Source organism: Gymnoscopelus braueri, assembly GCF_963280865.1.
Source record: "Gymnoscopelus braueri genome assembly, chromosome: 9".
In the NCBI taxonomy this organism is placed as follows: domain Eukaryota; kingdom Metazoa; phylum Chordata; class Actinopteri; order Myctophiformes; family Myctophidae; genus Gymnoscopelus; species Gymnoscopelus braueri.
The window spans coordinates 5,603,755-5,620,751 of record NC_137610.1 but is presented as its reverse complement, the minus strand read 5'-3'; the positions used below and the strand labels follow the sequence as shown (position 1 = coordinate 5,620,751).

General features: G+C 42.3%; 1 protein-coding gene across 1 annotated transcript in view; it reads left to right on the top strand.

Annotated features, from left to right (window-relative positions):
* The window catches only part of LOC308092403 (unconventional myosin-Va-like), a 70,123-nt gene that overhangs the window by 39,666 nt on the left and 13,460 nt on the right, over window positions 1-16,997 (top strand). The window contains exons 21-28 of the mRNA XM_080438272.1: window positions 562-801; window positions 3,833-4,084; window positions 4,482-4,575; window positions 5,420-5,541; window positions 10,446-10,538; window positions 11,431-11,544; window positions 13,052-13,108; window positions 15,805-16,026. Coding sequence (XP_080294398.1) covers window positions 562-801; window positions 3,833-4,084; window positions 4,482-4,575; window positions 5,420-5,541; window positions 10,446-10,538; window positions 11,431-11,544; window positions 13,052-13,108; window positions 15,805-16,026 — 1,194 coding nt within the window. The remainder of the gene's footprint in view (window positions 1-561; window positions 802-3,832; window positions 4,085-4,481; window positions 4,576-5,419; window positions 5,542-10,445; window positions 10,539-11,430; window positions 11,545-13,051; window positions 13,109-15,804; window positions 16,027-16,997) is intronic.

Here is a 16,997-nt window from a genome sequence, read left to right as displayed (position 1 = left end):
TATGATTATTGTTATTGTTATTAATAGAGTCAGACAACACAACTATAAGGTATTATTATTATTATTATTATTATTATTAATAGAGTGAGACAACACTACTATAAGGTTATTGTTATTATTATTATTATTATTATTACAAATAATTGCGATTAACGATAGTATCGCGATAATCAAAATATGCTTAAAACTTTAAATGGCTAAATGTTATGCCTCTTGAACCCCCATCATCCCTATTCTGGGGACAATCTATCCGCCAAAAATAGCGGCTCTACAAGCTCACAGAGTTTGTAGAGCCGCTATTTTTGGCAAATAGATTTGTGTAGAGTGAGATAAGAGCGTACCAAACAGGCTCTTGAGTCTTTACAGTTCCGTTTTATCAAGTATAGAGGGTTTAAGTTATACTGAATTTGCAGCCCAACAAAAGATCATTCATTCTACTGTAGGAGGACAATTTCACCATAAATTAAAATCTCAACGTTACGATTTTTGTGAGCGTTTTTTTTTTAATCATGATAAACGATAATAACGATTATCGTCCCGTCCCTAATACGTTGTGTCCAGCTGTTGTACGAGAACAAGGCGGTGGTCATCCAGAGGTACGTTAGAGGCTGGCTGGCCCGGCGGCGTTGCGGCCGCTACGTGGGGTCTGTGGTTCTGCTGCAGTCCTGCGTGAGGCGCTGGAGAGCCCTACGGGAGCTGAAGAGGCTCAAGGTGGAGGCTCGCTCCGTGGAACACTTCAAGACGCTCAACGTGGGAATGGAGAACAAGATCATGCAGCTGCAGCGCAAGATAGACAAGCAGGTACGACCTTTACTTCTATAGCTATGTTGTATTTAAAGGGATATTTCACTTTCCAAACATTTTTGGGTCATTTTATTGTCTACTGAAACTTTTGTGAGCCTCCCAAACAGTTTTTAAGTTGCTTGATTCAGTATTTACTTTAGATATTTGATATTCATTTTATCAGACACGCCCCCTTCCTATACAAACCAATTGTAACTTCAAACTCCATTTTAAGCATGATAGATTCATCAAAAACACCCGTCCTTGGTTCTGGTGACTGATATTGTCCTTCTATTTCCAATTACTTTTTTCATTTATTTTTAATGTTTGTTTTGGAAATAACTCAAAAGCTCGAAAGAATTCAATACAATAAAATAATTAAATAAAATAAATGAAAAAAAAGAGGGGCACAGTGGCGCAGTCGGTAGCGCTGTCGCCTCACAATCCTGGGTTCGATTCCCGCAGGGGACGCTGTGGGTGCTGGGGGCGTGTCCTCTCCTCCGCGTCATCAGTGCCCATACCCTAGGTGGGGTTGGCGAAAGGGCCTTTCTGTGTGGAGTTTGCATGTTCTCCCCGTGTCTCCTAGGGTAGGTACCCTCACAAAAACATGCAGTAATCTTGGTCACTATACCGCCTCCCCCTGGTCAGCCGGGGCGCCTGATGGAGGGGAAGGGAACTGGTTGGAATAACGTGTTCCTTCCACGCGCTACGTCCAACCAGGGAAACTCCCCCCTGTCAGGTGACGAGAAGGTCAGTTGGCTCTCATGCATTGAAGGAGGCATGAGCTCGGCCCTGGCCTCCCTAGGTTGGAAGAGGGAAGGTAGTGCCCAGGATTACATAGACAATTGGCACTGGGTGTAAAAAATGGGGGTTACAAAATCGTGCGATAAAAATGTATAAGAAAAATATATAAATGTAAAAGTAAATCGAAAAAACACGTAATCGAAACCCACTCACGTATTAGGAGGGCAGGATGAGTCACCAGAACCAAGGACGGGTGTTTTTGACGAATCTATCATGTTAGAAATGGGGTTTGAAGTTATGGGTTAATGGGTTTGTATAGGAAGGGGGCGTGTCTGATAAAATGAATATCAAATATCTAAATACTGAATGAAGCAACTTAAAACTGTCCGGAGGTGAAACACCAAGGCCTGAGTAAACGTTAAAATGATCCCAAACATGTTGGAAAGTGAAATATCCCTTTAACCCATTTAGACCGGGTCTAAACGCATCTGTGTCATTTTTTAGATTTATTTGGGCTTTTTTTTCTTCTTTTTTTTTTTACAACCCATCTCCCAGACAGCGTAGTCATGGTTTCCATCCGATGATGGAACAGATCAGGCAGTCACTTAACGGCGAGAGAACGAGAACAGACTGAAGCCTCTATACACTCCATGTGAGAGAGAGAGAGAGAGAGAGAGAGAGAGAGAGAGAGAGAGAGAGAGAGAGAGAGAGAGAGAGAGAGAGAGAGAGAGAGAGAGAGAGAGAGAGAGAGAGAGAGAGAGAGAGAGAGAGAGAGAGAGAGAGAGAGAGAGAGAGAGAGAGAGAGAGAGAGAGAGAGAGAGAGAGAGAGAGAGAGAGAGAGAGAGAGAGAGAGAGAGAGAGAGAGAGAGAGAGAGAGACTCTCTCTCAGAGAGAGAGAGAGCAGACTGAAGCCTCTATACACTCCATGTTATACTCTCAGAGAGAGAGAGAGAGAGATTCAACTCTACTTTCTTCCAGGAAGATGTGCGATCGGTGTTGACCTCTCTGTGTGTGTGTTATGAATGGTGTCTATAGCTGTAATAAACGGCCATTGTTTTCACATTATGTCATTGTCTGGTCCCTGGGGAGTTGCCTCAGTGTCACATGATAGAGTCTCGTTCCTTCAACAGCATACAGACTAAAGCTTGTTCCACATTAACTGGAACACAAACTACAGGTCTGCAACAACTCTGCTCTTTTTAACTAACAGCTTAAAGAAAAACTTTGTACTAGCTACCAATGTTTTGCCTTCATGTGGATTACTTTCTGGTGCTCTGTGCTGATACTTTCTACACCTGACCTTGGCTCCTGACCTTGGCTCCTGTCGGAGAGGCTTGTCGTCAGTATTATCAGCCCAGAACAAAGCGCTAGACCCCTGGGAGGTGGAGCGCCACACCTACCATCAGCCTAATCTTCAGACCCTCTTTTTATGCTATGTTTATACTGTATATGTAAATATCTTAGATATCTTTCTTTTTATATTTTTTCACCCTCTGCTTTAGCCCTGTAAACCTGTGATGTAAATGTGATGTAGGACTTGATGTTTGACTTTCTATAAGCTACATGATACTGACTGGCACTACAGTGAATGCACCACTTGTATTTTAGGACCTCCTTTAATTCACATGATACAGATTTTAACCCGCTTTGATTACTTCTATATTAGTAGCTTAACTCTTTAACTGCCAAAAACGGGAATTCCCGTCCGATGGCTCTATGGCTATCATGGCCAATGACGGAAAGACGAAAATATTTAAAAAAAAATATGCTGCTACATTCACTTCAATGTTAAAAAACAAACGGAGGAAAAATGCACCTTTTTCCTGGCACTGGGACAACACAGTCTGAAATAAGTGTGGCAGTGAAAGAGTTAATGACTACTATTAACATTCTATCTTTTTTATGTCCAATGTATTTGTATTTAAGTTAACATAAGTACAACTAAATGTATTCAAAATTAAACAAAAATGTTACTTTTCAGGATTCCAATTCAAAAATAGCAAAAATAGCAGATCTACAAGCTCAAACCGCGTCGCTCTTCGATGCGTTTTGAGCTTGTAGATCTGCTATTTTTGCAACTTTTATGACATTTTATGAATGGCGAAGTACGGCATTGACTTACCAAAAAAAAAAATATGCTATGCTAAATATGCTATGCTAACTATGCAATGTGTCCCTCTGGAGTGAGTGTGGAAATATAGTGGCCCTCTGCATCATCAAAGTGGCATCACCCCTGCTTCTACCTGTAACTGTGTTGTGACAATAAAACATGATTCTTGTCTCCTCTCTCTCTCTCTCTCGGCAGCATAAGGAGAACGTCCATCTGGGCGAGAGGCTGGCGGTGGCCGAGAGGCACCAGGGCGTCCAGAAAGACGCTCTGCTCCGCGAGATGGAGCGGCTCCGCGCGGCGGAGCGGGAGGCCCGGGCCACGCTGGAGGACAGGCTGCCCTCGCTGCTCAACGAGGTCACCTTCCTCCGTCACGAGGCGGAGGAGGCCAAGAGGGAGAAGCAGGACGTGGAGCAGGTGGCCGTCGCTTACTCTGAGCACGCTCAGCAGGTACACTGTTGGTTCTCAAAGTAGGGGGTCCTTGGCGGGGGGGGTTCCAGGGGGTCCCCAGGGGGTCCCCAGCTAAATGAGTCAATACAGCATCACAGTCATTTGAACCACTTTATATGTTGTATCTATGTATCTATAAAAAAAATAGCAGATCGACAAACTTGCAGTGCGTCACTTCGTGCTACGCTGCGAGCTTATACATCTGCTATTTTTCAAAAAACTTGAAAGTATTTGAGAAAAAAAAGTAAGGGCGTGGTCACATTCGCTTCGTATGGGTGTATGTTTGACCTTCAGGGTGTATTTCTGACCTTGCAGGTTGTAGTTATGGGTGTAAATTTGACTTTTTACCTCGCAGGTTGTAGTTATGGGTGTAAATGTGACCTTTTTGACCTTGCAGGTTGTAGACCAGCTGAATGAGGAGATCCTGGTGCTGAAGGGTCAGAAGGCTGATCTGGACAAGCTGGTCCAGGAGCAGAAACACAAGATAACGGGTAACATAGTGTAGTTTGTCATAAAATAGTCCTTGGGGTATTTGTTTTGTCATTTCTGGCTGCGTGCATCCACTGCCAGCGATGTTTCGATTTTCTTACCTTTTCAAGTAGTCACAGAATATTTATCTCCAGTATGACCTGATGGTTGCTAATCACTGAGGGTTTCACTGTGAGAAGAGAAAAAAAATGTCATTGTGACCTCCCGTTGGCTTTTATACACCTTTGAAAATAGCATGTCTCGGCCAAAAATAATAATAAAAAAAAAACGTTGTTAGTCGTTCTTGGCAGCTAGGGCGTTATGACGATGTCTCGTCATAAAGTCGTTCTTGGCAGTAAGAGAGTTAATTAATCAGCCACTGCCAGCGTTTTTACGTTGTAAACATCAGATGTCTGGAGGATTCATCCATAACGATGTAAACATCAGATGTCTGAGAGTAAAGACAAGGGTCTCTTTATTCATCCGAGAAAAAAAACTATTGTAACCGTGATCTTCCGTTCTTATAAATCAGAGATGAATGTATTTTTTATAAATCTGATAACGTTGGACCGTACAGGCTGGATTCTTTTTTAGATATTCTTTTTCGGGAGTCCTAGGATTCCTCAACCCTGACAGGTGGCGGAAGAGCGCCCTCTATCGTAATCACTAACATCACCATGCAGATGACGTCTATATAGAGTCTTGCTCAGGGACACACATCCACACATAGCTGGCCTGGCCTGGAATCAAACCTGGGACAACCAGGGCCTCTGGCTGCCGGGGCGGACTCACACTCCGCTAATGGCCGTCCCTATAAAATAGATATCACTTAGTGTTCATGTGAATGATGGATGTTGTTGTTTTAAGACATGGAGGCCAGCGTGGAACACAGCAAACACGTAGAGAAGGATCTAACAGAGACTCACAGCCGCTACCAGAGTCTGATGAGAGAACATCAGGAGCTGCAGGAGGAGATGAACCTCAGCAAGGTAAGACGCCTTGAGGGGGCACATGGGGGAGGGGGGGGGACTCAACCTGAACCTGGGACCTCTTCATTAGGTGGGGGGGGACTGAACCTGGTGGTGGCCATCACTGGAATGCGGAGGCCAAACCTAACAGCCACGTCGGTCATATTTCGTCTGGGTTCTCAGATACAGTACATTTTAACACACACAAACGCATGCATTTGTGGGATTCAGTGCCTTGCTCAAGGACACTTTGGCCACCATGCTAGTCTGATATGTTAATGAGCAGAACGCAGGGAGGAGTGTCTCGTTCTCCAGTGACAGCACCATGCTAACAGTGTTTGATATGTTGATATGTTCATGATATGTGACCATTTTTAACTGGAGGACAGTCATCTCGCTGGTGCGAGATTATTATTATTATAATTTTTTCCAAAATGAGATAATGGCCTAGTTAGACTCTTCACCTACTAGACTAGAGAATGTCTGACATAAATGTCAGAGCTTAAATCAACATGTAAATATGAAATAAATGCATAAACATGTAGTAAAATATAAGGTTAGAGGGGTGCATGTCGGCTTTCCGACATGTCGCCTTTCCGACGGTTACTAACCCTATACCTAACCCTAACCCTAACCACACGCGGAAGCCACTAGTCGGAGTAGTGAAATGTCGGAATGGAAGCAGCACCCCAGTCTACTTTAAGGAAACTGACACTCACGCTCTCTTACATAAAACGTCATTCCACCCACCACACTGTTACACAGGGATTGTTAAATCACAGCTACTACGATTCCACAGAATTTGCACAGGATTTTAAGACAGCCTGCAAGATCTTATTCTGCGCCCTACGAAAAAGAGGGTACACAAGGACCTTCCTACGAAAGGCCCAAGACACCTTTCTGGAAGTAAAGGAAAAATACCAAGGTCCAAAGCTGGCCCTTGTCACTACATACTCCTCACAAAGCAAATTAGCTAACACCAGGATAAAAATAAATTTCCAAAACAGAGGAAACACTCTTTTAAATGGGTGTAAAATCATTTCAGCCTACAGAAAAAACAAGAACCTCAAAGATTATCTAGTCCACAGTACTCTTAAAGGAACGAATAGACCAACTAACAGGAGACCACATTACTTTAAAAGCACCCAAATGGTGACCAACAGACACAACAAAAGGGTGTTTGGCATTAAACAAAAAATACAAGCTAACACTAAAAACTGTATTTACTTAATCACCTGCACCAAATGTAACCTTCAATATGTGGGTGAAACACAAAACACAATCGCCACCAGATTAAACCAGCATAGATATAATATAAATAATGCCAAGAAGACCAATTTAATAATTGTTCAACACTTTATGACACATGGCATAAATTCCCTAAAAGTCTCTGGCCTAGAACATAACCCAAATTGGACACTAGGACAAAGGCAATATAACGAAAGACAATGGATAAACAGATTAGGTACAATTTTTCCAGAGGGACTTAATATGACAAACACTAGAAACACACAAACCAACCCTTCTTAATTCAATCAAACAAACTCACAGAAACACAAAGAGACCACCAGGTACTCAGAGAGAACTAAAAGAACAAGGACCCACTCAGAGAAAGGAGGAGTAACACCTGACCGGGATACTAGATTAAGGACAATCACAGAAGCATCAACGACCCTAGGGGAAGACAAGGGGCTTCTTCCTGACCCATAGCTTAAGACCCAAATAGGTGTGAGGGTAGTCAACCCAAATGCCCACTCAAACCTTCAAAAGGACTAAGTGGGTTAAGACACACATAATCAAACAATGGACCTAGGAAGACTTAGATGAACAAATGTAAAATAATAAGGACCTTAAAATTAAATGTTTTAAGGTCCTCATTACTCTAACCCTAACCCTTGTAGCAGAAATGGAGAACTGTGTCAGTCCCAACAAAGACACTAGGATTGACCAGTAGTCACTGGGAGGTTCAGTTGGGGCAAACGCAGTCCCCACAAACATCATTTACTATTCTGTGCCTATCGGTACATAATTCGGACGGGGCTGAGTAGGCTCAAAGCGAACTTCGCAACGTTCGGCACGGCAACTCGGTGGTGCTCGGTGGTGCCTCTCGTGGCTCAAGTTCGCTTGAGACTGCGCCCCTCCATCGCGGTTGGGTCCATAACTATATTTGTATTCTTAAATCTTTTATTGAGTCCTAGTCCGGTACCATTCTTATAATGAGACTATGGATGATTTTTGGTATGCGGTCCGACTAAGGTGGGACTCAGGATGACTGGACGTACCTGCCATGCACAGTCCCCAGTGAACATTCCTCACAAAGTTCACTGGCAATTTTATTTTATAGTTTGTAAACAACAACAACAAAAAAAAACTTTAAAGAAAGGGAAAATTGTTAACCCTAATTGGGAATCCCCCCCCCCCTTTTTCTTAAAAAAAAAAGCTCTAGGAAAGGCGAATCAGCCAAAAAGAACTTAGGGCTAAAATTTGGAAATTAGATTAAATACTTAGTTAAACAGAATATAAAATGATAAGGACCTTAAAGGTCCCAAAAAGACTTTCTTTCAAAAACAAGATGGCGAGAGCAAAAATTCCTTGCTCTGCCTTTTTTTGAAAGGATGCCCTTTCTAAAAAGGCTTAGCACTGAAGTCCAACCCAAACCATTCCCTAACCCTAACCGCACGCGGAAGCCACTAGTCGGAGTAGTGAGATGTCGGAATGGAAGCAGCACCCCAGGTTAGAGCTAGCATTTGCTAGCATTGCCAACCAGATCCTCTGTTTCCATCCAAACATCGCGAAAACGGTAAAATCCGCTATTTCTACCCGATCGTTTTGAAAGGTATCACTAGTCTGTTGGCTTGTGTCTAATGCAAATCTCAAATAAAGATGTATAAACAATCATATTTTGTTAAAACTGTTGTGAAAATGTATCTTTGTTAGTCCTCCTCAACACTGGAACCAGCCAGTTCCAGCAGGGGGCAGTGGCAAAATCCTGGTCTCTCAGAGAGCATACAGAACAAAGAGATTCTTGGAAACAAAAGAAGTGCATCCCCCGCTATGCATGATGGGATTGATAGCCCAGTATAGTCCAAGAGGAAAATAGCAAGAGGCGCATTCTCCGGTTTACTTCCCGTTTCTCCTATTTTCTGCGTGACGTAGGTGGACACCTTTTTAGGAGACAGGAAGGAAGTTGGAGTCTATTTGATTCCAATGGAAGAGTCAACGTGAACACAGCTTCTGAACCATTCTTTAGCTCCATGGTCACTGAACTAAATATTGGACCCGATCGTCACAAGACACAAAATATGCACGATTTTCATACTAAAATGGCTTTTTTTTTTGTGACACAAATTAGGAGAAAATCTACTTTGTTATCCACCTTTCTCTATCCTAGCAACACACTCTCGCGAGATCTGGGAAGATATCTGAAGAGTCCATCTGCAGTCTGACGGACGAGACATAGAGGGCTCTGTCTGTCCCTTATATTATATTGTATAGATTTGAACTCTATGCTCTGTCCCCATAAGATGTTCTAAAAACTAATAAACTGAGATTCTATATGTGAATGTGGTAGGCCTACGTGAAATCATTATGGACATTTCAAAAATTAAATAAAATGTGTGTTCCAATGCTCAATAATATCATTTTCCATTATTAACTGTCTTGGTTGATGGGTATGATTTGGGAATCATGACATTTTGCTAAACATTCATGCTAAACACATTATAGTCTAGTGGTAAAATATATACCTTATAAATAAAAGGACCTGTTACAATGTTGAGCAGAATTAGGAGCATATCTAGCAGAAGATAAGACTGAATAATACGTGTGAGTTTGTGGTGGGATTTTTTTTGGGGTTTCTTTAAAATCATCTTTGCCAATAACAGTGCACTTTCAAACATGTAAAGCATTTATTTTCTTTAATGAAGAAAATACACAAATACACATCCACATGACGTTGTCAGCCAGGGAGAGGGGAGGGGAGGGTGGTGGGATGGTCGGGGGAGAAGACAACCACGCCTACTTAGGAGACCATTTGTAGGATTTGTGTACTACTTCGCCTCTAGTGGCTCCAATGGAGAATGTGTATCTTTCTATATTAACAATCTTTGGTATAGTATCTCTGAATGAGATCCATTCAAATGGTGTTTTCTCTACTGAAGACTTTTAACTTCATATAAGCTGTAGTTTCAAAACTATTCACTCAATCTTATTAACCAATATATCATTATTTTGCCATGATTCCCTGCTTTCATATGACATGAAAAAATTAAAATGAAAAAATGCTAGATGACTGTCTCCCAAGGTAAATTGTCAAAAGGCAAACAAATGCCTTCTTCAGGGTATTCAGGCGATACCCTGAAGAAGGCATTTGTTTGCCGAAACGTTGGTCTTTTTTACTCTGCGTCCTAAATATTTTTTTGCACTTTTGCTATAACAGTGTGTGCGGCCACTTTTTGTCTTTTGACAATTTACCTTGAGATTATTCTGCCGTGAGCCAGCACCACTACAAGGACCTGGTGTGCGTAGCATCTTTGTGCACAGATGACTGTCTCCCAGCAGGGCCGGACTGGGACCAAAATTCAGCCCTGGCATTTTGGTCCGGACCGGCCCACCACCCCCTGGGCCGTTTTGTCAACGGGGGGGGGGGGGCGTTTCACTGTTTCAGCCCAGCCCTGAAACATGAACTCTGCAGCCGCACTGAGGCCCCTGCTTTTTTTGGGGGTGGCCCAGTGGCCCACTGGCCAAATGCCCGGTACACCAAATGGCCAGTCCGCCGCTGGCTCCCAGTCAAATTTGGTCACATAGTTAATGAGCAGAATGCGGGGAGAAGCAACTTCTTCTCCAGTGACATGCTAACACATGCTAACACATGCTAATCAATGCTAACACAGTGTTTAATATGTTAATGGTATGTTAATGAGCAGAATACAGGGAGGAGTGACTCGTTCTCCAGTGACATCACTCACAGCTCCGGCTACGCTGAAGGAGAAGACTCCTCCTCTTCCATAAACAAACAGGTGAACAACTCCACCCCTTTTTTTTAAAGAGCAACTTCACTGGTTTCTATGTTTCCTCTGCTTCTACTGTGACCATAGCCTGTTTCTATGTTTCCTCTGCTTCTACTGTAACCATAGACTTGTCACAGTCGAGTGTGATGAGGACATGTAAAAATGTAACATAAATCTTCCCCCGGTCTCTGTTTAGAGTTTTCAACAGGCCTGGAAATTAAGGCCCGACCCGAGTTAGGTGAAGCCTGAATCGGGCCATATTACCATAATTGGCCGGGTGGCCGGGTTGGGTCCAGGCTGAAATTGAAATATCTCTCTCTCTTTATCTCTCTCTCTTTATCTCTCTCTTTATCTCTCTCTTTATCTCTCTCTCGCTTTATCTCTCTCTCGCTTTATCTCTCTCTCTCTCTCATGTACTTGAGCCCTCGGGCAGAATATGGTCTCACGTTGTTGTCATGTGGTTTTGCTGTTAGGAAGTATTGTATCAGTATGGTGGTTGTTGTTAGGACGGGGACGTGTGAGTTATGTTGTGTTAATGTTGTGTTGTGTGTTGTTAGGACGGAGACGTGTCGGTTCTGTTGTGTTAATGTTGTGTGTTGTGTGTTAGGACGGAGACGTGTCGGTTATGTTGTGTTAATGTTGTGTGTTGTATGTTAGGACAGAGACGTGTCAGTTATGTTGTGTCAATGTTGTGTTGTGTGTTAGGACAGAGACGTGTCAGTTATGTTGTGTTAATGTTGTGTTGTGTGTTGTTAGGACGGAGACGTGTCAGTTATGTCGTGGTGTTGTTGTGTGTTGTTAATGTTGTGTTGTGTGTTGTTAATGTTGTGTGTTGTGGTGTTAGGACGAAGACGTGTCAGTTATGTTGTGTTAATGTTGTGTTGTTGTTTTGTGTTGTTAGGACGGAGACGTGTCGGTTCTGTTGAAGTTCCAGAAGAGAGTGAAAGAAGTGGAACAGGAGAAACAATCTCTACAGCGTCAACTGGACCGAAGAGAAGGATCCCAGCACCACAAGGTTGTGTGTGTGTGTGTGTGTGTGTGTGTGTGTGTGTGTGTGTGTGTGTGTGTGTGTGTGTGTGTGTGTGTGTGTGTGTGTGTGTGTGTGTGTGTGTGTGTGTGTGTGTGTGTGTGTGTGTGTGTGTGTGTGTGTGTGTGTGTGTGTGTGTGTGTGTGTGTGTGTGTGTGTGTGTGTTTTCTACTTTTGGTACTTAAAGGGGTAGTTCACCCACAAAATAACTTTTTTTCTATTGATTACTGACCATCTGGAGCCTTGAATTCATAGATATTTTTTTGTTTTTGTCACATTCCTAAGCCAATAATTTGATTATAATAAATGTGTCCCCATTGATTCCGGTAGGAGACACAAATGCATTTGTGTCTCCTACCGGAATCAATGGGGCTAAATTTATTATAATCAAATAATAAAGGAAGGAATGCGACAAAAACAAAAAAATATCCATGAATTCAAGGCTCCATGGGGTGAGTAATCAATAGAAAAAAAGTTATTTGGGGGGTGAACTACCCCTTTAAGTAAATTTTTATACCAATACCTTTTTGTACTTTTACTCAAGTAAATTTTTAATTCCAGACTTTTAATCGTAACAGAGCATTTCTACATTGCAGTATTGATACTTTTACCTAAGTAAAACATTTGTGTGTGTGTGTTATAGATGGAAAGACATTAGGTCAACTGAGCTCAGAAATTGCATTTGAATTTTGATCTTAAAAGGAGGCATTTTATTATTTATTTTGCATAGAAAATGATGCACATAATGTATGTAATAGCTGAACTGGTCCCAATGCATTCATTTATCTGACACTCTTTATCCAGAGTGACCTACAATAAACAAGTTAAACACATACATAGAATGCAGAGAGACGGCATGGTGGTGCAGTCGGTAGCGCTCACAGCTGGAAGGTCCTGGGTTCAATTCCCGCCGGGGAGGCTGTGGGCACTGGGGGCATGTCGTCTCCTCCGTGTCATCAGTGCCTGTACCCTAGGTGGGATCAAGTATGGGTAACCAACACGCCCATTGGTGTGAACACGCCCCTGTACCAGCGCCATCTTGCCTGCAGTTACCCATGTCTCGGGAAACTCCCCCCTGTCAAGTGATAAGAAGGCTTGTTAGCTCTTCATGCATTGAAGGAGGCATGAGCTCGGCTCTGGGCTCTCCCTAGGCTGGCAGAGGGAGTTTAGCGCCCAGGATCACTTAGACAATTGGCACTGGGTGAAAAACAATGGGGTTGCAAAAATCGTGGGATAAAATTTTGTGTTAAAAAAATTAGAATGCTTTCCCGTACTTAATGGGTTAAGATGTATTATTGTACTGTATGTATTATGAATGTTTTTATTTGACAACAGACAGGTGATCACTTGACTTAACCTGACAGTTTATGGCATAATGTATCTGTATTTCTATGTTGATGCTGCTAATGATTTGAAGTGGATGCTCTAAACAGAATGTTATATGTTGAATACAGTGACCATAAACATAATACATGATGTTTGTTTTTTTAAACAGGAGGGGGAGGATCAGACGTCATCTATCAGAGCAGAACTGGACCTGGAGGTTCTGAAGGTATTGTCCATTACATTATGTATAACGGTATTCTATTGTCTCATGTAGTGAGTACAGTGGTGGAAAAGGTACTCAAATGTTTTACTTAAGTAAAAGTATCAATACTGCAATGTAGAAATGCTCTGTTACAATTAAAAGTCTGGAATTCAAAATTTACTTGAGTAAAAGTACAAAAAGGTATTGGTATAAAAATGTACTTAAAGTACCAAAAGTAGAAAGTACTCATTATGCAGAATGTCCCATTTCACAATTTTTCAAATGTATATGTAATCTTTTGAAAATAGCAGATCTACAAGTATTTAGATCGTCTTTTATCAAATGGTCGTGTAGGAGCCAAGTGTGCACTAAAGTGGGTTATGTGATTGATGAAGGCACCTAGGTGGGAGTTTCGCTGTGGGTGGCCTCAGTGTCTACAAAGTAACAATCTGGGAACCCAGCGCCAAATGAAAAGGAAAGACAGCGCCCTCTGCTGTTTTTGACTATCTCAGTTGGCTCTGGGAGGAAGTTGACGTAGCACCCGTGCGCAAGGAAACAGGGGTTTTGGTCCATAGACATATAAAGGTAGACGCCTCCTCTGGCTCTGAAGCGTCTGTATGGCGGGCACGCTTCTGCTTCCCAAGCTTCCTTGGGGGGCAGCTGGAAATTTCCGCGTGCGTCACAGAAGGGGGCGTTCAGTAGGCCAATGAGAGGCAGGTGGGGGCGGGACAACTAGATTCTGACAAGTCCTGGAAAAGACACGCTTTGATTGGCCGGTGCCCGTTCCCCCCATTTCCGGGGGGGGACGGGCACTGGCCAATCCCAGCACGTATGGCGGCCACCATACGAAACAGGTCGCTCCAACGAATTGCAGAGGCCAATGAGGTATCTAGGTTTCTATATCTATGTTTTGGTCTGCCTTCAGCGCATCACTTCCGGTGGCGCGACTATGTTTTCATTCCCACTAACAATATTTCTACACGGAACACTAACACCACTTCTCCCAGAGAACATGGATCGTTTTGGTTATAAGCCCACTTGTTTCTAAAAAAATGAAAGAGCAAGTTAAAATGTGAATATCTTTCCGTGGTTTTGTCTGCTCCGCGGACGCTATTGTTAAATTAGTTTCGGTTTGTTTCGAGTGGGGAAGGATCGACAGACACGTAAATCCCGCCCACTACATTTGATTGGGTAAAGCGCGGCCTGCTTCCTGATCTGAAGGCACGCCCACTTGTAGGCCAGTGCATACGCGATATGACGAACCCCCCCGACAGATTCAAACGCAGAGCAGAATCTGTTCTTGAGAGATTAACAAAGTAATGGCTCTCACCTGCTCACTCTAGGGCTGATTTGACCATGGAGGTGGGGTGAGCTGGGAGAGCTATATTTTTGTTTGTATTATTGTTAATTGCTCACTGTTTAAGTTATTTGGTGCACATATTTATTACATATTTATTTATTGTAAATTGTAATAATTTGGTGACACTGCACAGTAAACACTTTTAAACTTGAGCATTTGTTTGGTACTGAGTTTTTACATTTCCCAGGCTTAGCCTACCGGCTGATTACGGTAGTCATTGGGACTATTATCAGCCGCAACAGGTCTAAATGTATATAGGGTTGAAGTGGTTTTGTTATAATAATCAAAATCTACAAAGTAACTAAAGTTTTCAAATAATTGTAGTGGAGTAAAAGTAAATATTTGCCTCTGGGATGTTAAAAGCTGCCCAGTTGTGTCAGAGCACAGATCTCTTTCAGAGAGAGAAAGAGATCTGTGGTGCTGAAATATGCATGCAGTGTATTTCAAATCCTATTGAATAGGATTTATAGATAATCAGTCAGATTATTTAAGGCGAGATGGTTGTAACCTACCTGAGGTAATACCAGCTAGCCTACCAGTTAGCCCTAGCTATTCATAATTGTCTCCTCATAATTACAACATTTTCCGAGGATGAGACAAATTGCGTGCCAGATGTCCTTCTGATGGATTTTGATTGGCTGTCAGCGTTTCGTTCATATAATGGCTCTGAAAGTGGTTATAGTTGTGGTGTGCGCGCTGCCGTCCACTTGACTTAAAACAGTTTTTTTTTTAAAAACATGTTGACATTTGTTGATTTGTTGATTGACAGCAAATTTTGATTTAGTTTTAGTCAGTCTTTTGAATAAAATTATTTTTAGTTTAAGTCAGATTTGAATGTTTCACTTTTACTTTTAGTTGACAAAATACCATCAGATTTTAGTCGACTAAGATGTATTTTTGGCGGGTCGTGATGGCATTGAAATGGCAGATTTTCACTTAGCTGCATACCGAAAATAGCAGATCTACAAGCTCACAAGTGAGCTTGTAGATCTGCTATTTTCGGTCTGTGACACCCGCGCGCACCCACGATGACTTGTCTTAGTTCTACTGGATCTCTTCTCCACTAGTCCCTCCCAAACATTTTAGTCTAGTTTTTATTTGTTGACAAAATTGTCAGTATATTTTGTCATAGTTTTAGTAATCGTAGCCTAGTTATTATTTCGTTTTTTATTTCATTTTCGTCAGTGAAAAAAAGGAGTCGACCAACATTTTTTGTCATAGTTTTAGCCGACAAAATCAACACTGGTTGAGAGTAGACCTTGATTACAGATGATGCAGAGATGAATGTGTCGAGACTAAAACCTTCCTAACATCTATTAATATTAATATTAATATTATAATATAATATTATTCTCTTCAGAGTCAGGATCTGGACTCAGACAACAGGCGTCTGAAACGAGACCTGAAGGAGCTGAGAGAGTCTCTGTCCTCCTCCGCCGCTACGCCCCCCAGCCCGGGCTCCCTGCCCTACAGCGTGCTCCTGGAGCAGCTCAACTCCTCCAGCGAGGAGCTGGAGATGAGGAAAGAGGAGGTGCTGCTCCTACGATCCCACATGGTCCACCAGGAGGCGCTCAAACACAAGGTGAGTTCAGAGCCGTTCACAGCAAAGCGCCACAGAGCGTAGCAGTGGCGGCCATGTTGTGGTTCCTCAGATAGAAAGCCAATCATTTCCCCCATAGATAGACTTCTGAAAATATTTATATTAGTTATTTTAAGCCTGGAACCAAGTTATCCAGGATCCTGCTGAATCATGACCATAAAACATTTGATTCTGTGTCAATTTTCTTTTTTGAAAAGTGTAAAAAATGGTATTTAGCCAAGTCATGTGCGTGAAACAAGCGTGGTTGCTCATATCCCTAAATATTCAACAATCTTTTGACACGCTCACATAATTATCGTTATAATTATTGCGAACGCGGGAGGAGGCGCGGCGAAGCCGCGCCTCCGACCAAGTGGAGCTTACTATGTAACCCTGCTTGGGTTGTGTCTCTGTGTCTCTGTGTCTCTGTGTGCACTGCCTGTGTGCAGCTCCTCTGAGATAAGTAAATGTCCAATTTAGACGTACCATACATCAAATGAAAGGTCTTTGAAAACTGAACACACCTGTCAAGGTTGCGTTTAAGCCCGCCCCTTCCCCCGGAAGCCACGCCCCGGAGAAGGCTCCTAAAAACTCCCCATTGAAACCCCATGTTAAATGAAAAGTGCCCGAATCGCTCCCAAACTTTTTCTACCCCCCCTAAGTGGGGGTCTACGAACAAATACTTCGGGCTCGGATTTTGGCTCCGCCCCCCGGAAGTGGGTGAAACAGGCACTTCAAACACTTTGTTGAATTGTTCAAAAACATTCCAAGTTTTTTTTTTGTGAATTTGTATTTTTCTAAGATGCTCCTTTTAACGCAGATTTAAAAAAAAAAAAAAAAAAAAAATGTATTGGTTACTTTTTTTAAAATATTTTTTTTCATTATTTTTTTTATTTTTTTGCGTTCGCTTACCGCGTTCGCGCGTCTTACTTGTGGTGCTTTTGGTGTGAATGTCCCTTTATATAGGATAAATA